Source organism: Aspergillus undulatus (assembly GCF_047715775.1).
Source record: "Aspergillus undulatus strain CBS 261.88 unplaced genomic scaffold BDV17scaffold_35, whole genome shotgun sequence".
In the NCBI taxonomy this organism is placed as follows: Eukaryota; Fungi; Ascomycota; class Eurotiomycetes; order Eurotiales; family Aspergillaceae; genus Aspergillus; species Aspergillus undulatus.
The window spans coordinates 267,128-290,976 of NW_027396639.1; the positions used below are offsets into that span (position 1 = coordinate 267,128).

General features: G+C 52.5%; 10 protein-coding genes across 10 annotated transcripts; 7 read left to right on the forward strand and 3 right to left on the reverse strand.

Moving 5' to 3' along the window:
- The first annotated feature begins 31 nt into the window (after window positions 1-31).
- On the forward strand, window positions 32-1,871 carry BDV17DRAFT_267407 (uncharacterized protein). Its single transcript, XM_073758362.1, has 3 exons — window positions 32-532; window positions 601-1,214; window positions 1,271-1,871. The coding sequence occupies exons 1-3, from the start codon at window positions 131-133 to the stop codon at window positions 1,740-1,742; spliced, it is 1,488 nt and encodes a 495-aa protein (XP_073614165.1). The 5' UTR covers window positions 32-130; the 3' UTR covers window positions 1,743-1,871.
- A 437-nt stretch (window positions 1,872-2,308) lies between these two features.
- On the reverse strand, window positions 2,309-3,300 carry BDV17DRAFT_282755 (DODA-type extradiol aromatic ring-opening family dioxygenase; the record flags this gene model as incomplete). Its single annotated transcript, XM_073760251.1, has 3 exons — window positions 2,309-3,058; window positions 3,113-3,243; window positions 3,297-3,300. 3 exons carry the CDS (start codon window positions 3,298-3,300, stop codon window positions 2,309-2,311), a joined length of 885 nt encoding a protein of 294 aa, XP_073614166.1.
- A 613-nt stretch (window positions 3,301-3,913) lies between these two features.
- Window positions 3,914-6,987, forward strand: BDV17DRAFT_299224 (putative C6 and C2H2 transcription factor RegA-like; the record flags this gene model as incomplete). Its single annotated transcript, XM_073763833.1, has 7 exons — window positions 3,914-4,083; window positions 4,148-4,368; window positions 4,427-4,585; window positions 4,627-5,393; window positions 5,452-5,586; window positions 5,634-5,758; window positions 5,809-6,987. 7 exons carry the CDS (start codon window positions 3,914-3,916, stop codon window positions 6,917-6,919), a joined length of 2,688 nt encoding a protein of 895 aa, XP_073614167.1. The 3' UTR covers window positions 6,920-6,987.
- A 344-nt stretch (window positions 6,988-7,331) lies between these two features.
- On the forward strand, window positions 7,332-9,946 carry sit1 (putative siderochrome-iron transporter Sit1; the record flags this gene model as incomplete). Its single annotated transcript, XM_073762442.1, has 11 exons — window positions 7,332-7,601; window positions 7,711-7,794; window positions 7,894-7,969; window positions 8,029-8,093; window positions 8,182-8,380; window positions 8,460-8,803; window positions 8,883-8,940; window positions 9,012-9,105; window positions 9,180-9,367; window positions 9,436-9,495; window positions 9,576-9,946. The coding sequence occupies 11 exons, from the start codon at window positions 7,332-7,334 to the stop codon at window positions 9,944-9,946; spliced, it is 1,809 nt and encodes a 602-aa protein (XP_073614168.1).
- A 312-nt stretch (window positions 9,947-10,258) lies between these two features.
- Window positions 10,259-11,504, reverse strand: BDV17DRAFT_267413 (acyl-CoA thioesterase). Its single transcript, XM_073758363.1, has one exon. It carries the CDS (start codon window positions 11,429-11,431, stop codon window positions 10,331-10,333), a length of 1,101 nt encoding a protein of 366 aa, XP_073614169.1. The 5' UTR covers window positions 11,432-11,504; the 3' UTR covers window positions 10,259-10,330.
- A 1,270-nt stretch (window positions 11,505-12,774) lies between these two features.
- On the forward strand, window positions 12,775-13,906 carry BDV17DRAFT_267415 (uncharacterized protein). The gene is made up of 4 exons (XM_073758364.1): window positions 12,775-13,007; window positions 13,118-13,353; window positions 13,435-13,509; window positions 13,649-13,906. Coding segments are annotated over exons 1-4 (420 nt in total). The 5' UTR covers window positions 12,775-13,006; the 3' UTR covers window positions 13,757-13,906.
- A 526-nt stretch (window positions 13,907-14,432) lies between these two features.
- On the forward strand, window positions 14,433-16,345 carry BDV17DRAFT_299227 (glycoside hydrolase family 43 protein; the record flags this gene model as incomplete). The annotated part of the gene is made up of 3 exons (XM_073763834.1): window positions 14,433-14,840; window positions 14,903-15,383; window positions 15,451-16,345. 3 exons carry the CDS (start codon window positions 14,433-14,435, stop codon window positions 16,266-16,268), a joined length of 1,707 nt encoding a protein of 568 aa, XP_073614171.1. The 3' UTR covers window positions 16,269-16,345.
- Window positions 16,346-16,362: 17 nt separating this feature from the next.
- Window positions 16,363-18,203, reverse strand: BDV17DRAFT_131251 (FAD-dependent oxidoreductase). The gene is made up of 3 exons (XM_073754147.1): window positions 17,729-18,203; window positions 17,645-17,682; window positions 16,363-17,598 (listed from the first exon to the last, which is right to left on the reverse strand). Exons 1-3 carry the CDS (start codon window positions 17,817-17,819, stop codon window positions 16,423-16,425), a joined length of 1,305 nt encoding a protein of 434 aa, XP_073614172.1. The 5' UTR covers window positions 17,820-18,203; the 3' UTR covers window positions 16,363-16,422.
- Window positions 18,204-18,569: 366 nt separating this feature from the next.
- On the forward strand, window positions 18,570-20,748 carry BDV17DRAFT_267425 (S-adenosyl-L-methionine-dependent methyltransferase). Its single transcript, XM_073758365.1, has 6 exons — window positions 18,570-19,234; window positions 19,288-19,392; window positions 19,442-19,482; window positions 19,542-19,982; window positions 20,031-20,061; window positions 20,109-20,748. The coding sequence occupies exons 1-6, from the start codon at window positions 19,013-19,015 to the stop codon at window positions 20,313-20,315; spliced, it is 1,047 nt and encodes a 348-aa protein (XP_073614173.1). The 5' UTR covers window positions 18,570-19,012; the 3' UTR covers window positions 20,316-20,748.
- A 2,015-nt stretch (window positions 20,749-22,763) lies between these two features.
- BDV17DRAFT_292771 (pectate lyase) lies at window positions 22,764-23,679 on the forward strand (the record flags this gene model as incomplete). Its single annotated transcript, XM_073762443.1, has 2 exons — window positions 22,764-23,177; window positions 23,362-23,679. The coding sequence occupies 2 exons, from the start codon at window positions 22,764-22,766 to the stop codon at window positions 23,677-23,679; spliced, it is 732 nt and encodes a 243-aa protein (XP_073614174.1).
- Between the last annotated feature and the right edge of the window lie 170 nt (window positions 23,680-23,849).

Below are 23,849 nucleotides of genomic sequence, written 5' to 3' on the forward strand. Positions count from 1 at the left end.
TGATCTCAAAGCCTTTGGAGCACCCGAACGACGGGCGCCCACATAGCTCGAGGCCATCCATACCAACTATACTCCCCCCTCTTCACCGCGAGACCCTCACATCAACCAGAACCAAATTAACAAGCTCAACATGGTCTCCCCACACCCATTCGCACGCCTCCTAGCCTCAGAGATAGACGGCCGCGCCCAAAACACACGGTACCGACAATCCCAATTCCACAGTCTCCAGTCATCGCTCGTCTCGAACATCGAGGCGATCCGGTCCGCGCTGACAGCTGATTCTGGGAATGCACCTGAGGAAGTCCAAGCAGAGATATGCCTCACGCTGAAGGAGATTCGGACGCACTATGACTCTCTCAGCCTGGAGGATGATCTCGAGAGGGAGTATCGCGTTGCGCATGGGAAGGATAATGGTGATGGTGCGAGGGGGAGGGGAACCGTCTACGTGATTCCGGCTTCGCACACGATGGCTTTCTCGGTTGTTTCTGCGCTTGCAGGGGCAATTGCTGCGGGGAATTGTGTGATTCTTGAGGTAGGACTTGCTTTCTGTCTTGGTGTGACGGGGTATAGGCGGGACGGGCTGGCTAATCATTGTTACAGCTGACGAAGAATACCATGGCGCTGCCTCCTCTCCTAGCGAAAATCCTCGCCCAGGCGCTGGATGCGGATACATTTGCAATTGCCGAGGAGAGACCAAATGCTGCATTTTTTGAGAAAGTCCTTGTCGTCGCGCAAACAAGCACACCATCATATCCCAAGAGCATCGCCTCCCCAGTCACGGCGCGAACTGTCGCCGTCGTTGACCGCGCAGCGGATATCCCTTCTGCAGCGCAGTCCCTTGTTACCGCGCGATTCGCATTTGGAGGGCGTTCAACGTACGCGCCTGACGTCGTGCTCGTGCACGAATTCGCGCTGAAGGCGTTCGTTGAGGCTCTGATACTCCACTCATCAAAGTATCTCTCTGGTCCGGAGGGTGAGAAAAGAGAAGAAGCCGTAGCTGCCGCTAATAATCCGCGCATATCGAGTCCCGGACAGTCGATCTTGGATGCAGCGCACAAGGACCCCAGTGCTAGGGTGCTGGTTTCGGGATCTGGATGGGGCGTTGTCGAGATTCATGACCGCGCTTCGGCGCTGCTGAAGAGGAAGGTGGAGGAACGCGTGCTAATTCTGCACCCTGTTACGAGTTTGGATGATGCGATTGATTTTAATGCTGAGTATGTTCCTCCAACCATTCTCTACCAAATGGAAGGTGTAGAATTGACGATCCCAGACTCGACACACTAGCAGCAACATACGCCTTCGCTGAGCCCACCTCAGCGAAGTACCTCACCCAGTTCATAGATTCCCACGTCTCATACATAAATCATGTTCCACTGGAGATGCTTATTGGCCCTGCGCTCCCCACCAACCCGCCACCAAGCGGCTGCACAAATCGCTCCGTTCGATACGACACCTCCCTTTTCGAACTCCCACGCCCACAATTCGTCTCAGAAACCAGCAGCGGATCCCTTGTACGGCGAATCCTAGAGGAGAAACCCGGCTCAACCTCAAAGGGGTCAAGTGCAACTGAAGTATGGAACGAAGTAGTCAAGCCGTTGCCGAGCACAGGACAGAAGAATGGTCCCAGGATTGGGTTCTTCGAGCAGGGGATTATCACGGGGGGTGTCATCACGCTTGTTTCGTTTATCGGGACTGTTGCGACTGTGGGATATTATGCTGTTTCTTTCTTGCGGAGGGTTTGATGTTTTACTATTGGGTAGCTGTTGAGATGAATTGAGTCCAGGGAATTTGTCTGATCATACCTAGCTACCTAGCTATCGCAAACAGTTCAGTACTGTATGGACAGCTGAGATCAAGCGAGACGGCTATAGTCTCAACCACAGCAAGGAGAATCAATGTACTGCGTATCAGAAGGTAAATGAATCTAGTTTTTCAAACCAAGATTTCTGGTCTAGAGCTTCACAAGATACTGTATAGTTACGCGGAAAGTATTATGTGTGGCAGAACAGGAAAGAACGCTTGTTGGCGGGGCCCCGATAATCCGGGACCCCAACGCTCCTGTCTCATTCTTGGGTTACTATGTGCACAAGATAGGAAGGCACGACTGTGTACGGCCGACTGTGTAGGGTACGGGGGCTCATCGCACTTGCCTCATCGGATGAGATACGTGTCACGGAATAGGAAGGCTCGACCCTATGCAGGTGCCTAGTCTGCCTCGGTAACTGCTGCTCTGGGGCATTCGCTAGAGCTCCCATTCTCCTAGACTAACATACAAATCCCAGGCAGGACTATCCTCTGCGGCACTTAATCAAGCCCCAACCCTAACAACCTTGCCCTTCTGCTCCGCCGGCCAAACCCCCCACGTAAACTGCGAATTACACATATTCGTCAACTCCCAGCTCTCTGCCCCAAGCACCCCTTTCACGCCCCTATCCTCCCAGTCCCCAACCAACCCGGCCACAAACATCGCCGCCATAAAGTGGTCATCTGTAGCATGCGCCTCCCTAAACCTCGGATGCTTCATTAACCTCGTCATTGCCCTCCTAAGCCCCGGCCCAGATCCCGTCTTGGTAATAACATCCTCCACAGCCTGTCGAAACTCCAACGCCCACTCCTCCGGCGGCGTCTCCTGCGCAAAGTTATCCCGGAACCTCAGCATCGGCGCCCACCGATTACGATATAGATTGTGCACTGCCCCGCCCGTCCCGATGAGAAGGTAGTTTTCTTTCCGGAGCGGGCGAAGCACACTGCCTATCTTGACGTGGTAGTGCGGGTCGTACCGCGCGTTCATGGAGATTATTGTGGTTGGCGGGGACTGGTTGGGAAACATATGGATGAGAATGAGGTAGACGTCGTGGATCCAGTCGAATTTATCGTTTCCGCGCGCGTTGAAGCCTTCGTTTTTAAGCATTTCTATGCACCGGTTCGCGGTGGGGATGTCCGGTGTTAGTTTGTAGTTTACGTATTTGTCGGGGTGCACGTATGCGACTGGGCTTTTTGCGGGCGAAGGGTTTGTGGCGACTTCGAGGCCGTCGTTTATTGTGTCCCAGTGGGCGCCCTGATTGGGAAACTATCAGTGAGATGGAGATGACTGAAGGGATGGGTGTGATGCCATGATAATGACGCCTTTGATGCCGTTAGCTAGGGCTTCGGCGCCGCATTTACGCCAGTAGTCGGCGGATGAGGACTCCTCGCCGAGCATCATCGTTGAGCCGTGCGAGAAGAAGTGCACGGGGGCGAGTCCTACTTATGCTGTTAGCAGAGATCGTTTCCTTCAGTGGCAGTGGCAGGCATACCCATGGTGGCGACGGTATCGAAGTTAGGGCTTGGCTTGAGAAGATCGACTCAGTCAACTACTGTAGTCAGGAGGGCGAGCTTCGACGAGGTAAAATGGCGTGCTCAAGAAGTAGAAACTATCTCCTATTTTATCGGTCTGAGTAACGAGAGATCTGTCTGACCACATGTAAGGGAGCATACGCTGTGACACGGAGTGCTGGCGATGTGGTCGGAATGCGCCCCCACATTCCGAAGGGCTGCTTCGGGTCCGCTGGAGGGGGATCTGCCAGCGGCGTTCAGGGGATGAGTTACGTCACATAAATAGGGAAGCACAGTTTGCTCACTTGATAAGTGATAACGAGTTGAGGATGGTGGTCCTGAGCAGTAACTATGGTTAGCTAGATATGTTTTGGTGCCTTCTTGTACCCTAGTACTTGACTCTATAGGTAGGCATGGGCATTAAACCCGCTATCTTGGATCCCCGTGGGACAGTACCCCAGAGTAGTAAGCGCGACCGGTGATTGGCCCCCGCAAAATGGTGGCTCTTCAGGATGAACTCCTTACCCCGACAGTCCTTCTCTCCTTCATCACGTCTCCTTTCCCCGCTACTTCACTTTGACTGCCGTTTCAATGCAGAATGCCCGATGACTCACCCCTAGACAAGTCGCGTCCAGGATACTTCCAATGCGGCTTCGGCTCCTGTCGGAAGAGCTACAATCGCGCCGACCACCTCATCCGCCATGTCCGCTCACATACCCGAGAAAAGCCATACGTCTGTCAAGTGTGTAACAAGGGATTTTCGCGACCGTTAGTCGTCTCCAGCTTTACCTTATGCCAGCCACTTCCGCTCACTGACCGTGGATATATGTAGGGACCTGCTGAAGCGCCACTCCGCCGGCCATAGCCACTCGCAAGACGCAAAGCGGAGGCGGCCATCGACGTACTCGAAAAACGGCCGCGTCTCGCAGGCTTGTAAGGCTTGTGCCACTTCCAAGCTCAAATGCGACGAGGAGAAGCCGTGTCGGCGGTGTCGCGACCGGAATTTGTTCTGCGAGTATCATGAGTCGGGGAATGGGCCGTCGGAAGAGCAAGGTGAGTCACTTCACCGTCCGCCAAGTAGCACCGACGGCACTGTGCTCATGCTGTAAAGCGGGCGAGGAGCAACTCAACGAGGAGTACTCGCCGATGGAGTCGCAGTCTTTTTCGCCGCTGCGGGACCTGAATGCTCAAGCTTTTGTCACCTCGAACGCCCCGATCACGTCTTTCCTCCCGCCGGCGGGAGGTGAAGCTCTGCCTAATGCATATAATGGTGAGTGAGGCCTAAATATGATGGTCTCGGCTGATTTGTAGCCCAAACGGTCTCTCCCTTGGTCGACCACGAGAGCGGCGTCTTTAGTGTGGATGGAACCTTTTTCCCTGAGTTCATTCCCGATTCTTTGGTCTCACTATCACGACCAGGGGAATTGGACCCATCCGCCTTTCCCCCAAACGACTACTACGCTCATCGCCTGTACGACCACAGCCTGAATTTCGATTTTGACCTCACCGAGGTTGACTTTGGCCTGATCGACTTTTACAACTCCAGGGGTTCGGTAAACCCCGCCCAGGCCGATGATCCCGATGGCCGGCTGGATGCAGACAGTGGAATCGCTCTCGGCGCAGAAGCGTACCAGCGTTCTTCGCTCTCCGCTTGGAAACCCGCACGCGAAGACCACGCGTTTGCCGACCAGGGAGACCTATCCGTTCCAAAGTCAATCGACAGCCCCGAGACCAGCGTACGATCAGAGCGGCAGATCCTCTCCGAGCGGTTGTCGCCCGGAAGTCGGGATCTGATATTCGGCATGGTCCTGCAGACTAGTCAGCGGGCAAATCTGACGCGCATTATGAAGTCGTTCCCAAGCACGGAATTGCTAGATAGTTTGATTCAAGACTTCTTCGCAGACCAGAGTCAGCAGGTTGACTCGTGGATTCATGGGCCGACTTTTCATCCGAATGAGGAGAGTCCGGATATGGTGGGTATTGTTGCGGCCGCGGCCGCCGTAAAGTCGACCATTCCTACAATTCGGAAGCTGGGGTATGCGTTGATGGAGGTGGTACGGCTGCAGATGTCGCAGAAGGTCTGTCATCCGCTGCGTGTATGTCACTCTCTAAGAAAAGGCTACTGACGGCATGTAGTATGAGTACGACAATACTACGATCCGAGATCTTCGCGCATCGCAGACGTTTGCCTTGACCATCAGCATCGGAATCTGGAGTGGAAGTGGTCGACGGACGGAAATTGCAGAAAGCTTCCAGCAGCCAATATTGACGGTGCGTACCCCCCTGCTACTAGGTGCCAAGTCTAACCGTGATTATAGATGCTGCGCCGCGGCCTCCGCTTCCGACGCTCGGTATACTCGCCTATAATACCTGCGCTCGAGGATACGCACGAAACACTAGAACAAAAATGGCGGGCTTGGGCGGAACAGGAGTCATTCAAGAGGTACTATCGCAGCACCCAATGTCGGTTTTTGTCAAGTGCTAATATGACAGGCTTGTCCACCATCTATTTCTGCACGACGCGCAGTCATCGCTGATGTTGAATATCAATCCTTTAATATCATATGCCGACCTTGAACTCCCCTTCCCCATGATTCGGTCGCTGTGGGAGGCAAAGTCTGCCATGGAGTGGAGAGATATCTACCTAGCCACTGTAACACTAGGGCCAGAGCGACTGCCCTCACTCGTCGACACCCTTCGTGACTTGTCCCAATGGCAAGGGCGCATCGACTATCAGCTCTCAGGCTTTGTCATCCTCCACGGTCTCTCAGCCCTAATAAACGAATACCATCGGTTGAAGTTCATCTCCCAGGGTAATTCGAAGCACTGGAATGCACTGGTAATCAACTCCCGCCAGCAAGAGCTCAGTCAGGTTCTTCAGCACTTCCGCATGCTCCGATACGAGTGGAACGCCATGAACACGAGTATGGACATGCCAGGTTCAGATACTGAGATCTCGCTAGTTCACGAGGTAATATCCATGTTCTTGTTTATGTCACTAGAAGAACTACAGCTCTTTGCCGGAAAAGAAGACAAGAAAGAGGCCAGACGCGTCTACAACTCCGCTCTAGAATGGATCAACAGCGTTGATTCCCGCAAAGCAATCTGGCACGCAGGCCAGGTCATCCGCGCGGCGAAAGCCATGCCCGCAGGCTCTCTGACCAGCTTCCTAGCCGTGGGCGTGTACTACGCCAGTTTAGCGTTCTGGTCGTATAGTGTTGTGTCGAAGTCGCGGGACTCAAAGGCCGCCACGATTACGGACATCAGTCCGGACTCAACCGCGGCGTCGGCTTTAATTTCCGACTCGCCTCTCCGCGACCGGTACCCAATCGTCTTTCTGGACGGCGAAGACACGGCCGAAGTGCAGAAATTCATCTCGCTGGGCCGCGGGTGTCCGGCGCTGCAGCCGCAGGGTTTCGCAAGCGGCCCGGGACCGGCTGTCGTTGCAGATCCGAGACGGGTGATGGATGTCGCAAGGGGAATTCTGCGGGCAGCCGCCCCGCATGAAGCTCTGCAGCCACTAGTGCAGGGGCTGTCTCAGTTGATGAATGATTTGGGGAATGCGGCAGGAGAGGGTGCGGCTGGGAATGCAGGCGCGAGTTGATTTTGTGCATCTACCATCTACTGAGTATACCCTAGTGGCAACAGCCCTGCATATGAATCTGACAGACACCCATACTATCTCGTAGAAATCCACGGGCCTAGAACGAAAGCAAAGACCCTCGCGGGATATATCCCTGTTTTGTCTTTCTGCTCCTGCCAGCCAAGAGTCGTGGCCCCGCTGAGTACGAGGCACCCCCAACGCTGATTTGCCGGGTTGATTGCAGTGAGGAACTTTTGACTTCGGCTCTGAACTCTCTTTGATCTGATAAGATGGCCTGATCTCGGTTCCGGCGCCCAGATTCCATCTAGTGATGGAATATTTTGATGCTTCTTCACGCTTTCCTTTCTCTTTCCCTTTTCTCTCCTCTCCTACCTCTCTTCGCCGTTGAAGGACTACCCCCCCATCCTCCAAGATGGCAGTCCTCACACAAGGCCTGGACAAAGAAGCCGGCCACGTCTCAACAGCAGTTCGCGACATTGGCGATGGCCATGCACCCAATCCCGCCCCGAGTACCTGCGACCAGTCCCAGTCCCAATCCGGGAAGGAAGCCAGCCCCGGCGTCAAACGCATCGAGCTCATAAACAGCCAACTCGGACTATACGGCCGCATCTCCATGTTCATCGGTATTTGGCTCATCGCGTATGTTTATGGGTTGGATGGGGGTGTGCGGAATACGTATCAGGTACGACCACAGCTTAACGGAATTCTCCGTTCGGAGGGAAGCAGTTTTAGTAAAAAAAGAGGGCCGACAGGGGCCTTGATTGATGTTACATTAATAACGGATTATATAGCCCCTCGCGACAGCAAGTTACGCGGAACATAGTCTTCTTTCGACGGTGCAGGTGCTTCGGTCTGTTATTGCGGCTGCGGCGCAGGTATGCCATACCATATACTGATTTAACTCCCGCCCTACTCTGCTCTCTGTTATCGTTGTAGAGGAGTTTGTTGTACTAAGAATGAGGGTATCCATCTAGCCCACTGCCGCAAAGGTAGCCGACATGTTCGGTCGGACGGAGTTGATTTTCTTCTCTGTTTTCTTTTATACGCTGGGTATGTTTACCCTGATACAGGGTTAAATGGATCTGTACTGATGAGAAGGTGAATCAAAGGAACCGTAATCGAGACAGCCGCAAATAACGTGCAGACGTTCTGTGCGGGGGCTGTGATATACCAGGTATATGTCACCGTTACCTCTATCATAAAAAAAAACGCGATTACCGAGACATGCACCGATGTTAACAACCCCTTCTATTCCCATCTAGATCGGCTACACAGGAGTCATGTTCCTAGTAGAAGTCCTAATCGGCGATACGACGTCTACTCGTTCGCGCCTGCTCTTCTCTTATATCCCCGCGACCCCATTCATAATTAACACCTGGATTGGCGGGAACTTGACAGACGCTGTCCTGAAGGTGACGAGCTGGAGGTGGGGGATTGGGATGTTTGCTGTTATTTTTCCTGGTACGGTTCTTCTTTCTCCGAGAGACTTCCCGTCACTCTCCGCTTCTGTGGCTGCTAATGTGACCGAATGGATAATCAGTCTGCTCGATTCCCCTCCTCTTAACCCTCCTATATGGCTACCACAAAGCCAAGAAGATTGCTACCTCATCCTCATCCCCTTCATCATATCAAAGCCAAAACCCCTTCAGTCTCCACGGCATCAAGCGCTTCCTATCCGAAATATTGTGGCGCATTGACGCCCCCGGAATAATCCTGCTGATAGCCGTATTCGCACTCATCCTGGTCCCCTTCACGCTTGCGGGCGGGAGCGCAGAGCAGTGGGAGCAAGCTAGGATTCTCGCGCCGCTGATCGTGGGTGTTTTCTGTGTGCCGGCTTGGATTTTCTGGGAGAGGAGGAGTGAGTATCCTATGGTTCCTTTTAAGGTGAGTGAAGGAAGATCTCGAGTCAATCTTCTGTTTGGTGCTGGGAGTGGTTTGGTTGTTGATGTGATGCCGTATATAGTTGCTGAAGGACAGGGCTGTCTGGGGCGCTATTGGGATTGCGGTTATGCTTAATACTGGTGTGTTATGGACATCCCCTCTATCCGTATTCATATGGAGGACTACTCTGCTAACGCTTGTGGAATGGAAGCATGGGCCCTGCAAGGGAACTATCTCTATACAGTCCTGATCGTCTCCTTCAACCAGAGCACTCTTAGCGCTACGCGGATTACGTCTCTTTACAGGTATACCGTTCCTCCCTTGTCGTTTTGTTTTCCTCTGCTGTATTCGACCCACTGACATTAGTATGGGTACCTAGCTTTGCGTCCGTAATAACCGGCTGCATCCTCGGCTTCATCGTGCTCAAAGTCCGGCGTCTCAAGTCATTTATCATCGCGGGGACATGTCTTTTCACCGTTGCGTTCGGCATCCTGTATCATTTTCGGGGCGGGGCGAGCGATAGGAGTTACGCGGGGATTGTTGCGGGGGAGATTGTGCTGGGTATTGGTGAGCCCGATGCCTCCTGGAACCACATCCTCTCTAAGAATACCGGTGTACTAACTGCAGTGGTAAAGCCGGCGGAATGTTCCCGTACCCAGCACAGGCAAGTATCCAAATGGCCACGAGACACGAGCGTACGTGAACCCTTCTCAAGCTCCATAGTACTCCCGCCCAGTCTTCCTAAAAGCTAACCCAATCCCCTGGTACGCTCCAGATCTCGCAATCGTAACCGCCCTCTTCCTAGCAAGCTACAACATCGGCTCCGCGCTCGGCGCCAGCATCTCCGGCGCAATTTGGACACAGACATTACTTCCCACCCTGTCAAACAGTCTAGGTAACTCAACACTCGCCTCTTCAGTCTTCGCGGACCCATTCACATTCGCCGCGGCGAACCCTGTAGGTTCGGAAATTAGAGACGCAGTCATCGACGCGTACACGCACACGCAGAGATTGCTTTGTATTGCGGGGTTGTGTCTGACTGTCCCGCTTATTGCGTTTGCAGCGTGCTTGAGGGATCCGAGGTTGACTGGGGAGCAGAGTCTTGCTGGGGCTGAGAAGGGTGGTGAGGGGGTGGAAGGTAGGTAGGTAGATGGATGGGTGGAGGGATGTATACTAAAAGAAGGGGGGGGGGGGGGGGGGGGGGTGGTGGGGACATACCATATAGACGCTTGTCGGCTCAGTAAGGTCGACGAGGAAGGTACGATGAGCCTCGAGACCTCACTTGGTTGCTCATCCCGTTTCTGTAGCTACTTACCTACATGCTCGCGCCTTCCTATCTTGCGCATGCACATAGTATCCCAAGATATAGGCAAGTGTGACGTTGTCCCGAACTCTCAACAATCTCTCTAATCCGTTCTGCCATATATAATACTCTCACCGCGCGTCAACTGTACTGTAGTTTGTTGCTTTGACAAATTTACAATAGAACCACCAAACCCGCCATAGATCTGTCTCTATCCAGTTCCATCTTTAAGCCAGTCTAGGCTTATCACTAACCCGCCGAAACAACGCATCCTGTATCGTCGTTGCCACCAGCACCCCCTCCGGATTCCAGATCCGACTCTCGATAACCCCGCGTCCCTCGCCGCCGCGACAACTCGACATCTCCTGCGTGAACCAGCCCTTGTCATTTATGCCATTAATAGGCATCTCCTCTGGGCTGACGTGGAAAATTATCTTGTGGTTCAGGCTGCCTGATGCGCCCAGCTCTGTTGCCCCGAATGTACGCAGTAGCACGCTCAGGCCGGCCCTGTCGGAGACGTAGGCGTGGAGTGCGGCTATCAGGTTGGGGTTGAGTTTGTCTATACGCAGTGGTTCGGAAGCGCGGTAGAGATGCAGACGCCGGTATGATGTGCCTGTTTCGTTTTTGCTCTCGCTTTCGCTCTCGATTCCACTGCTATACTCGTGCGTCCGCACATCAATACTAGGAAATTCAGCCAGCTTAATCCCATTAAAAACCACATCCTTCGGCAACAAAGCCGGATCCCTGCGCAAAATAGCGCCATACTTCCCCGCATCAAAGTTGAGCCAATACCCCGAGCCTCCATCTCCTCCCCCACGCTCCTTTAGCTTAAACGAGCAGGTCAAAACAAACGCCACGGGACCCAACTCCTTGTCCGCATCGCTCGCAGGAAACGGACAAGCATCTGACGGGGTCGTTGGCTGGCGAGCTGTCACCTGCTGCAACGCGAACGAGCGCGTAAGCGACAATGTCTTGACAGTATAAATGAATGGTCGGTTTGCGTGGCCCGACTGCGTCCAGTATCCGTTTGCTTCGTGGATGCGTAATCCGGACTCTGATCCCGAACCTGATCTTGAATGTGGATTTGGATCATTGATTGCTAAGCTCGCTGCCCACATGGCCTGCGCGAAGGTATGCCCTCCATATGAGCGGTTCGTGCTCAGAGGCTGCCCGGGGGCGTAGTCGTATGATATTGCGGGGAAGGTGCTCATGTAGACCTCGTTTTCCTCGGCTTCCCCTGCGAGTGAGAGGGGTGTAGATGTGGATAGTTTCTCCAGGTTCAGTGCCTGAGCGAAGGTTGGTCGCTCGGCGGGCGCGATTGCAGGCATTTTGTCGTAGCTATGGTGAGAGCGATAGCTACCTGTCCTAGAATGAGTACTGTATTCGAGGTAGAGTCAAGACAGGAATCTGGCCGTTGACTACGCAGTAGACTAGGTACATTAATGTCGGAGGAAAGGTGGAGAACTTGGTAAATTTAATTAATATCTACCGCGGGGTTGAATGATGTGCCGAGGTTGATGGAAAGGTACTTTGGGCACATGGTGCAGCGTTCTTTATAAGGCTAGAATAGGTATCTAGAATGGTCTTACTTAGAAGCTACCTATACGGCGCTTTTATCTGTCGTTTCCGAAAATTGAGGCAAAGGTTTAGTGGGAACACCGCCGAGTTCATGCAACTTATAACTTATGCTACAAGGAAATTTGTTTCAAAATATAGCCTCTTGTGAATGGGTACTAGCAATATACAACCTTGAAAAATCTTTAGACGTAGGAGATAAGTCGATAACTCTTATATGATCAAATTTTAATAAGATGTTAGATGGTGAATACCTGCATCTCCAATGCTTTAGCATAAAGTGTAATAGTAACATTGCCTTGTCTCGCCAACATAAGGATTGCTTTGAGGCTCAGAGGAGAGGCTGCTCTCGGAATCGATTGAGAGATTGAGTTAGATCATCGATCTGTGAAGAGCCAGACTCAAGATGCCGTCAAACAGATTAGAGACGCCGAGACAAGCTACATCATGCGAAGCCCTTAAGCAATCTTGTTATCTACCAAAGTATTGTGATTTGGCCATCTCTCAACTCTATGGTATCGACTCGGCATCAAAGCAAGAGCAGACTCGGGACAATGATGAGGTAGCGAGCCATCACACATAATTTCAAGCGTTGCCTTCCGCGCATCTACCAGGCCATTTCAGCATCAGCGTCAACTATGTTTACCACCAGCGCATCGCAGAGACCTCACCATCTCGGTACGCAGCGACCAATACCAGACCGGTCCCGGCCCATCGTTGCTTCGTCATTATGAGCCCTAAGATCGGCCCGACGGTCCCAGGACTATGTAAGTAAGGTTTCTTTCCCGTCACCCGGTTCCGCTGGCTGGTGTTTATAGCCCTAACTAGTATCCATTACTTTCTGGGGTTTCCCGCTTGGCTCCATCTGCCCCGTTCATAAAAGCTAGCTAGCTGATTGCTGGCTTTGTTCGCATAAACAAACAAAAAAATATACAGCAGTTGTCTACCTAAATCTCATACAACTGACCAACCGGCGTGTGGCGTCAGCGCGGTCACAAGTGGGGTGAGATAGGTAGGGTAAATGCGCATTCGACGGCGTGAGAAACTTGCTACAGGTTCACCTGCTTCTCCTGCATATCTCATAGTGATATTCGTCCGTCACTCTTGCTTACCCGATGAGGGTGACCGCTGGGGTCGTCGAAATCTACTCCAAGTCACTTGATCGGGCAGCCTCCCGGTGCTCCGTCCCCGCACGCGGAAGACGTCCCGACCCGATCTATATAGTACGCAGAGTCCATATAAAGAGAAGGAAAAGAAAGAGAAAAGAATCCGAGCCTCCTCCTTAGTACCTCAATTCCTTCATCTCATCAGAATACCTACCTATCAAAAGTGAGTCCCGTTACTTTCCCTTCCCCATCCTCCCTACTCTCCCACTTTTCTTTCTTGCCCCCTCCACCTTAGGATTATTGACATTAACATTGTCCTAACTCTCCTACTAGTGTCCACTCCCCTTGTCCCTCTAACAATAATAAAAGGCGCCGGTCACGAACACATCCAGCTGCCTAGTGGCGAAAACGCCATAACAGCCGACTTCCACTCAACCCGCACGCAGACCGAGGCCCAGCCCGCACATCTCACCTCGGGGTTCTACAAGATTGAGGCTGGGCCGCAGCGCCCGGCGCATTATACCTATGAGGAGACGAAGTATGTCCTTAGTGGGCAGATTGATGTTTTGGTATGTCTTCCAAATAAGTACATTGTACTTTGTACTGGCCGGGATGTTTGGATGTAATGTACTGACAGGGTATCTAACTAGGACGAGGCGACCGGGGTAACGCACCACCTTGTCCCGGGGGACTTTGCGTTCTTCTATGTTGGGTCGAAGGTTAAGGTAAGATCTGGATCTGTTTGCTACCTACCTACCTACCTACCTAATGAGCTCCTGATGAGCTTCCAAGGGATCCATCCATCTCTTTTTCGGGTCTTTTACTTTTACTTACTGTTTCTGTGCTTACCTGTACCTTACCTAGTTCTCAACCAAGTCTCAAGGCCTTGCCTTCTACGCTGTTACGCGACCTATTCGGTCTCCGCATGTGAACCTTCAGGGCCGGGAGGAGGGTACTAAGTCGAGGCTGTGACGGATTGATCGAGACAACATGTATCTTGCATCCTGGTTCGGATACATTAGGTAAAATGCGTATAATATCATATTAAGATATTTTCCAGCTCACCAAATGGCCCCTGTAATTCAGACCCAAAGTCAAAAGTGCTCCTGGCCGGCGGATCCCGCTTCTTCCTCTTTCATACCTAGCCCTGAGAGTGGCCGCACCTTTTACGGACGCGGCATATATCTCAGTTCCTAAGGTCGAATCTTAGCAGTCGGGTTCCTTTCTTTGTTCTCTTCTCGATGCGATCCTGGCTTCTTCATTTGCGCGTATATGATCTTACTGGTTACTTCGATAGACAAAATCTAATTCAGCCTAATCTAATGCTAATGAGGCTGATCCCGCGTCTCGGCACGGCCTAGATACGTCTATTGGGAGGCCACAACCTGTTGTTGGCGGTTAGGGTCATGGAAATAGTTGTTATGCTCCAGGACTGGATTTGGGTACCATATTTTCCACCAATCACCCTGCTCCCCAGCTAGGAGCTACCTATATGAGCTTATTTATCACCCTTCCAGCTCCCCGCATATTGTTGCCTTACCTAAATCCCCTGCACAATACCTATGTACCCTCCCGACACATATCGATCCAGCCCAAAAGAATAAAAAACACAATTGAAAGAACAAGAAACAAGAAACAAGAAACGAAAATGCCCTACACAAACCCTATCATTCCCGGCTCAAACCCGGACCCAAGCATAATCCGCGTCCCTAATACAAACGACTACTTCCTAACAACAAGTACATTCGAATACACGCCCAGTGCCCCAATCTACCACTCAACCGACCTAATCCGCTGGAGCCTAATCGGGCACGCGCTGACGCGACCCTCGCAGTTACAGATTCAGACCCCCGAGCCCGGTGGTGGCGTTTGGGCTACGACACTTAGGTATCATGACGGTGTGTTCTATATCACGGCTGCTTGCTTTTCGAGATATAGGCCGCAGAAGGATGACAGGGTTTGGCCCAGGGGGTTTGTGGTGAGGAGCAGGGATATCTGGGATGAGGGGAGTTGGAGTGAGCCTGTTTGGTTTGATGCGGTGGGGTTTGATCAGGATGTTGGTCTTTCTTGTTCATTTTTTTCTTTCTTCTTTCTTCAAGGGCTAATCATGCTGTGCAGCTTTTCTTCGACGACGACGGCACCGTCTATCTTAGCAGTACATACCGCAAGCACAACCGAACGATAACACAAGACGGTACCAAACCGCTGAAAGATTTCGGCATCCACATCTGCACAATCGACCTCGACACTGGGCGTGTGATATCCCGCCCTGAGTTAATACGCGAATCGGCCTCCGGTGTCTCAGAGGGCTCGCATATCTTCAAGCGCAATGGATACTACTACCTCTTTACAGCGGAGGGCGGGACCGAGTCGGGCCACTGTGAATGGGTGTCTCGGTCGAGCGAGGGTCCAATGGGCCCGTGGGAAGTTGGGCCGAGGAATCCGCTTTGGAGGAATGGGGTCACGGATGAAGTGCAGAATACGGGGCATGCGGATTTGGTGGAGGATGCGGAGGGAAGGTGGTGGGCTGTTTTCTTGGGAGTTAGGCCGGTTTGGAGGGAGGATGGGGGGATGGGGAAGTGGGAGGAGAGTGTTTTTGGTATGGCCTTTTCTTCTCATTCTTCATTATCTATTGTCATACTGAAATTGTTGCTAACGGCTCGCAGGAAGGGAAACGTTTCTCGTCCCCGTAGACTGGGCCGACGACTGGCCCGTCATCAACGGTGGACAGAAAATAACCCTAAGCGTCGACAGTCCCCATCTCTACCACTATACCCCACCAGTGCAATGGCGCGACGACTTCACCTCCCAAGAGCTCCAACTAGGCTGGTACAGAAAGAACACCCCCGTGAAGAGAGACTATACCATTATACCGCCGCAGGGCCCAGAAGCCGCAACTGGAATGAGGGCAGGTGGTCCGGGTCTCCGCCTCCACGGCGCCCCATACACACTGTCAACACCTTCCTGCCCAACGCTCTTCCTCCGCAAGCAAACACACCGCTTCTGTACCTGGGAGACGAGACTGCGGTTCTTTCCTAACTCGATTCACACAGAGGCCGGGACAGCCGTGTATCTGAACTACTTCACGCATGTTCGAATCGGGATCCGGCTCAGTGCAGAAGAAAACGAACGAAGGGTTATACGCTTCTCACCAACAATGTCTGGTATGGAAACTGTGAACGTCAGTATCCCGCTCATTTCAAACACCAGCGACGTAATCCTACAAATTCAATGCGGGGATGAGTACCGCTTCGGGTTTCGAGAGGTCCTGCCGGTAGCAGCCTCGACGCAGGGAAACGAGGTTACCTGGGTCGGCAGTGTAGGCAACAAGGACATAATGGAGGCGCCTCTTCCCATCGGCGCGCCGTTCACGGGGGCCATGCTTGGCGTTTATTCGGAGGGGGATCGAGAGCCGGTTATGGTTCCGGCGGACTTTGGGTATGTGGAGGTGAGGGAGGTCAAAGAGGAGGCGAAGATGACCTGAGGGAGGGTTCAGGTCCTTCGTGCCCTATTCGTTGAGATAAGTAACCCACGAGTATGAGTGAGGTGGAAGAAAGCGGTAGCATCTAAGTCGGCCATAAGCTGGGTATTGAGCATTATATGCGCATATAACATGATCCAAGATCCAATTGCAGAATCTACTGTTCAAAATCTTGTAGATGATTTTGCTGCTTCGCAAAATCTCCAACCTTCGTCATCCCACTCGTCATAATCGGCGACCTGAGCACCTTCTCCCAATGATGCACCATCTCCGTATTAGTCGTCGACATGCGCACCTCCCCGCCTGCGCGCTCAATCATCTCGTCTTCGTAATCTCGAACTGCACCCACCCGACTCTTCCGGCCCGAGTAGAAATCTGAAATGGCAGATGCTAACTTTCCAGCGTCCGTTATGGAATGGTTCAGCCCTTGGCCGCGCTGATATGTCATTGCGTGCGCAGCGTCACCGGCTAGTGTTACGCGTCCGTCGTGCGTATCCCATCTATGCGATTCCGCGCCAGGATCAAAGTCCGTGAGACTCATATACCAGACTTCCTGATCATCCGGTAGCCATGCATACGCTGATTTCCAGGGGTCTGTGAAGTGTTTTGAGAATTCTTTGGCTTGCGCTAGGCGCTGCGCGTTGCTCCATCCTTTCGTCGCTTCTTGCTCTTCGATTGGCGAATGCCAGGAGATGTAGAAGAAGAATGTCCATGTTTCGGGCTTATCAGGGTCCGGGACGTCGTGCAGGCCGAAAAAACTGAAGAAGCCGGCAGGGTTTATGGATGCGAGGTAAAGCGGGTGGAAGCTGCGCAGGAATCGCGCTTGCTCGGCCGCGTAACGGGCTTGAACAAAACTCGCGCAGTAAGGCAATGTGCGGATGGAGCCGCTAGGGCCGAGGAGGAGGTTCCGGACTGTCGAGCGCGCGCCATCTGTCCCGACTATGAGACTCGCAGTTATACTAGGGCCGTTGGCGAAATGCGCCGTTGCGTATTTTCCATCGTCTGAGTAGTGGATGTTTGTTATTCGCTGTCCGTACCGGATATCCAATCCTTCTGAGAGTAACCGACGAAGTTTGCGCCGCCGCAACCGGTAGAAGTTATTTGCTGGAATGGAGTTCATGAGTTCGCCGCTTTTGCCGTTGAGGAATCGAATTGCGTCGGTTGGCGCAGTGGGCGTAGACGGATCGACTTGGATGGATTGGATGCGTGCCCACATTGCTTCGGGCATGAGAGAGCGCAGGGATTCGGCACCCCAGTGTAGGCCCATATTCCAGTCTCGAGGTAGGACATCGAGGCTATCGTATTTTTCAACGACTATGCAGGGGATACCGGCCTATATAGTCAGCAGTGATTGCAGTAGCAGTAAGCGGGGAGCAAACCTTCTTCAAGCCCTGAGCGAGCGCCAGTCCCGTCGAACCTAATCCTGTCAGCATTGCGCGCAATCTTTGTGCTTAGGAGAATACCTGCGCCGACGACCAGGACAGTTGTCGAAGAATCAGCGACCGAGAGGCTCCGGCCTGGAAAGACGGCCGACAGCCGGCGAAGCAAGCTCATGGTCTGGGGGATAAAGGTGAGGAAGAGGAGGGGGAGTAGAGGGGGAAAAGAGTAAGACTAGAATCACAAATGGGGCAACATGACGGCTGTACAGTTATTAAACGAGAAAAGGTACCTCAGACCATGTCCATGTTGGTGTGAGAGTCCAGCTAATCTATCAGTGGAGCAGGTGACGACCAAGCCGTGTGCCGAGCCGTGTCTGCAGGGGTTTGCAGCTGCAGACAGACTGCAGGCTGCACGTTGGGTCCTGAAGATACGGGGTAAACATCTTCAGGCTGGAGTACCGAGGCATGATTTGGATTGGCATTTCAAATCCAGGAGTATGATACGGGATATCCAGGTGTTTGGTTCTGACCAGAAGCTTCAATAGGAGCGGGAGTGGGGAAAAGTGACGGAGACTTTCTTTAGGAAAACAACGTCTTTGTCAAGTCGGATTAGTCGCTTTCCACTACGACTTACGCGAGTCAGGAGGGGCTTTCTGCAGCATGTTCTTAACAAAAGTTCATAATCAAAAAGGATATAGCGCGTCCCCTTATGAAAGGCGGTTTGCAAAGTGGAGCCCTTGTTAAGAACTTGTCAACATCGCGTTCATAATCAAAAGGGGTTTAGTGCCACGCTAGCGCATTGCCGACTGTGTAGACACGTTAGTTATCCAAAGAAATGTATCTTTATGCTAATATTTGTATGGAGAGGTACACAGCCATGGATTTACTTGAAATTAAGATACTCTTGGTTTTTAATAGCGGATAGCGGGTAAATAGGTACTTGTTAGCCTGTTAATCAAGGGTGATTTAGCTTATATGGCAATTTATATATATTTTCGGTCAGACTTGATCCTCTACTAACATACACCCATATGAAATTTAGTATGGCTTGGCCAAAGCCGACTAAGATCGCCTAAAACGGAAAGTCCGGCAGAACGGAGTTAAGAACATCGTTAAGAAGAATGGCTGCAGAAAGCCCCTAGTCAGTAGGCCCACCATGGAGACACAGAAACAGAGCCAGCACAAGGAGCATAACAGTTATGCTGATCTGAAATAGTTGATCTCATAATCTCATCTGGAATGCGCATCTCGATCCATGGTTCTCCCTTAACCCCCGAGATTCGTTCCGCCGGCCCACCCGCGGCCACTCTGCGGTCTCTGCCACGCCCCGACTGAGCCGGCACCTTCCTCCTATTTCAGCAGTCCACCATGGCCAGCGAGTGCCACTTCGCCCTCACCAACCCTGCCGAGAGAATGGTCCAGTACTATGCCTCCGGTCGCGACGACGACATGTCTGACGCCGATTCTGATTCCGCATACGGCGACGACTCTCTGATTGGCGATGACACCAAGACCTTATCCGAGTACATCACCGACTACCGGTACGAGTTTGGCCGCCGCTACCACTCCTACCGCGATGGCGCATACTGGGTATTCCTCATTCTCTATCATTCCAAATTGATGGACTATCGCTCATTTGTCAGGGACCGAACGATGAGACCGCGAACGAGCAGCAGGACCTCGCCCACCACATGTATTTCCTAACGCTCGACGGCAAGCTGCACCTGGCTCCGATCGGGAATCCTCAGGTATGACCCGACCCGACCAAGCCACCTCCCCGCCTCGCTAACTGTCCAGGAAATCCTCGATGTTGGCACAGGTACCGGAATATGGGCAACGTACGTTTTTTCCTTTCCCTTCCCAGGTATCCGACGCCACTGACACGCTGACTCCGCAGAGACGCAGCTGACGAGTATCCGAGCGCGCGCGTCACCGGCGTCGACCTCTCCCCCATCCAACCCTCCTTCGTCCCCCCGAACTGCATATTCGAAATTGACGACGTAACCCTCCCTTGGACATACGCCGCCAACCAATTCGACTTTATTCACATCCGCGAGCTCTTCGGCTGCATCCCCGACTGGGACGAGTTCTTCCGGCATTGCTACCATTGTCTGAAACCGGGAGGGTATATCGAAGTGGTGGAACACTCGGTTCAGCCGGTCGCAGATGACGATACGTTACCCCCGGATCACTTCTATCACGAATGGGGTCGCATTGTCGTTGAATCGGGCGAGAGGTTCGGCAAAACGTTCAAGATCTGGGAGGAGTCTGCATCACGGTTGAGGGAAGTCGGATTCGTTGATGTCGTAGAGAAGGGGTATAAATGGCCGATGAATGGGTATGTCCTCGTCGGCTATTTACGAGAGCTCTCGCTAATTGCTCGCAGATGGAGTTCCGATCCGAAACTACACGAACTCGTAAGTCCCTTTTCCTCGAAGCGATTTGCCTTGCTCACATCAACTAGGGTCGCTGGAACCAATTCCGCCTCAACAATGGGATCGAAGGATTCATGCTTCGCCTCCTCACGTCGACGTTGGGCTGGTCGTACGAGAGCGCACAGGTCCACCTCGCACAGATGCGGGCGGCATTGCGGGATTATCGCACACATGCCTATCTGCCTGGGACGGTCGTGTACGCGCGGAAACCAGGTATCCCAACCGCATCAGGGTAAGACAAAAGTCGAGATCGAGTACGGAGTAAACATAGTTTTGGCTGTGGTAGGTCAGGTCAGGCCGGGGTCGTTTGTTCGTTCATTCGGTTCTTCGAGTTCTCGCTCTTTGATCGAGCATTGCACTATACCCTTTCAGTGTTGCTGGTTGTTGTATTTCTTTGGTTGGTTTCATGATTGATGAGATGTGTTTTGTATTCATATGGCGCAAATGCATAATTGTTGTTTTGTCTTGCAAGACAGGGGACTCCTATCTTAAATACGATCCAGGACTAGACACTAAGACTAATGCAGGCAGGCAGCTTGATGCGTACGTGATTAGTGGACCGCCGTTAGCTGTCAGGGGACGTCGGGGCGAAGGATTGAACTGTCACCCCTGTCACTTGGCCGGTGCGTCTTGGCTGCGCTGGTGGCGGTCGAGTTAGCAACAGTTCGCCACGGCCGCTTTTCGAACCATCACGGTCAGTTTCAATGAATATGAAGAATATCCCGAATATTATGCGTGGTATAGGTAGATATCTGTATCCTTCTAGCGGTCGCCGGAATGTTTTCTAAAAAGGACCTGACTCTTGAGTTTGTGGGTCAGACGGCCCTTGCGAGTTGTCCCGCCGGCCCCGTCCCCGGTCCGGCCCTTGTGCCAGCCACTATGCACCTACCGCCGGCTTTTATACTTCAGACTCTATTACTAACATTGTTGATATATATGGCTATCATGAGGACAAAGCAACTACCTGGGCAGTTAATTGAGTATGTGAACAGAGAGAATTCACGTACATAGCCTATCAACAGGCATAGAGCAGGATTGTGCACAATACAAAGTACAAACTGAGATTCAACCCAATAGCTAGCTACTTCCGGCCCTTGAAAAGTATTAGGAACTCGCTAGAGACCAAATGACAGCGTACTGGTCTTGGACCGGTTGCAACCTAAAGTTGGAAACAGAACAGGGAAGAGTGGCCCATCGCACCTGCCGTGGGACTGGGAACCTGTACGGACCCGAGGAAGGAGCGATCACGGTCTGTCCACTCACACAGCCTTTCGAGATGGGAAGGAGTGACGTGCTCGGGCCTCAGCTCAGACGCAAAGTCAACACAAGTGATCAATATCTCAGCATCATCGTCCACTGAGCCGCCTCGTTATTTCTGTTTAACCAACTTTCACGGCTAGGGTACTTCCGGTCTCTACTTACTTCGCACTCGCATACTCATTTGTACTTTAGAGCGGGCAGATTTCCTCGGATACTGAGCGCACCCGCCGACTGTTATCCCGCTGAGTGATTCCTATTGATGCTCATTGGGACCACCAACTCTACCCTTGCATCCGTTGATATGTCACAACTGAACCTGGCGCGTACCGGACGGCATGGGCACAAGAAGAAGAGGCCCAACAATTTCCTGGGCTGTAAACCGCAGTCTACCGTCTATATTCTCCAAGCTGGCCGTCGCCTCGGCTCGCTTCGACTCCAAAGCCCGGACATGGCCATCCAAGCTGAGTACCTACCTGCATCAGGTCACGCTTCAGCATGCGGATAAGCGAATGTCCTGGGTGAAAGCCGTCGGCGTCAACTGAGCACTGAAACGGCCAAGCTAATCTTGGACTGCATACAGCCAAGCAAGCTAGGACCCTTCAGGATCCCCCTGTTTTCAGTTCTGCTTGCCAAGGTTCTGCAGGAGGCTCGCTTATTGTCCGGGGAATCCGCACCTTGGCTACGGAGCATACGTATACCCAATCTATCTCTGGTTCACTTCGGACGGACATTATATGGAATACATCAGCTCAAGATTGTCAGCCGCTGCCAAGCGCGCGTCGTCCAACCGTGGCGTTGTGCGGGATGGCACGGGCGATGGAAGAGTATCGCCTGGTTTGCAGCGTATGCCACACCTCCACCGGAAAACTCGGAATAATGAAAGCCCCAGGTTCAACGAACGGACAAATCCAAGAGCCCCCTCAAACAGCGTGAAGAAATGACATCGAGGGTCTCAAAAACTTCCGCGAATAGGACCGGCAGAGCAGGGTGATCGGCGCCGCGATATAGCGCCAAGAGGCTGTCATGTTTAGGTAGGGTTTTGGCGTTAGGCATAGGGCTCTGATCGGCGGTTCGTGGTACCTGACATGGAAAGGAAGGTCTCTTGGAGAACGGATGTTTGGTTGCTTCGGGGTAGGGTAGACGAGTCGTGATAGAGTACGGTGTGCGCTGGGCAGTGGATGGGATATTGTTTGCGCGATTGGAGATCGGCGAGCAATGAAACGCCAAGGGCTCCTAAGGGTGTCCCATTTCCTCGCGACGCGAGGTTCTGCCGATACGAAGTATGGCCCTTGCTCGTATCTCGGACCTATCCAGGAACTATAAAGTCTCGCAAGACGCCCTCTGTCTGTCGCAACCCATCACCAACCAAATCACCCACTTGCTTTGCACAGAAGTTCGAGGAAGACAACTATTCACTCTTCATCATGCCTGTTCTCTCCAAGATGCTTCTTCTCCCCGTCCTCGCGACAACTGCGCTAGGATTTACCTTCCCTCTCCCTGACTCAACCGGATCCGTAACCTTCGACGAGCCCTACGAGATCGCCGCCGGCGAAACCTACGACGGTGAACTGCAGACCTTCGGCCGTGGCGTCGAGTGTACAAACCAGGAAGAGGGCGGCGAGTCCGACACTGTCTTCATCTTGCAAGAAGGAGCCACCCTTCGCAATGCTATTATCGGTCCAGACCAGATCGAGGGTGTTTACTGTCTCGGTGCCTGCACTATCGAGAACGTCTGGTGGGAAAAGGTCTGCGAGGACGCTCTGTCCTTGAAGGAGGGCAGTGGCCCGTACAACATCATCGGTGGTGGTGCCCAGGGCGCAGAGGACAAGGTCATACAGGTACTTGATTTTTACTCCCCTTCATATACGGTTGTTGCTCTTTGGCCCGTTGGCCTAGTAGTGGACGTCCGCTTCTACTTCATTCAGGCCATAGGGCACCCCAAACCCTAATGGATACTTTATTCCGCTTCTAGATCTCTACCTCAACTCTCCTGCAGGATGCGGCGCTAATCAAATCATCCAGCACAACTCCGACGGCGAAGTCATCATCGACGGCTTTACAGTCTACGACTTCGGCAAGCTGTACCGATCTTGCGGCACATGCGGCGACATCCAGCGCTCGGCAACTATCACTAATGTCATCGCCGTGTCCGGTAGCACTATTGCCGGCGCGAACGCCAACTTCGGCGACGTCGTCACCATCGATTCCTCCAACTGCGCGACGGACGTCAGTGCTATTTGCACGACCTATGACGCTGATGCCGATGGTGGTGAGCCTGAGGAGACTTCGACTGATGTTACCGAGGCTTGTGTCTTCGAGGAGCTTCCTGCTTGCGAGTAAACAATATTTGTTCTGAAGTATTGGATGAATGAATGGGTGTTCGAACTGGTTTCGAACTTGTACTTTACTTCAATATCAGGAGATCGGTATAGCCAAAGGAGAAAATCATTTGAGTACATTTGACTTCAACCACGAGGCAGACTCTATAGTCAGGGGATGTATTTCTGGTT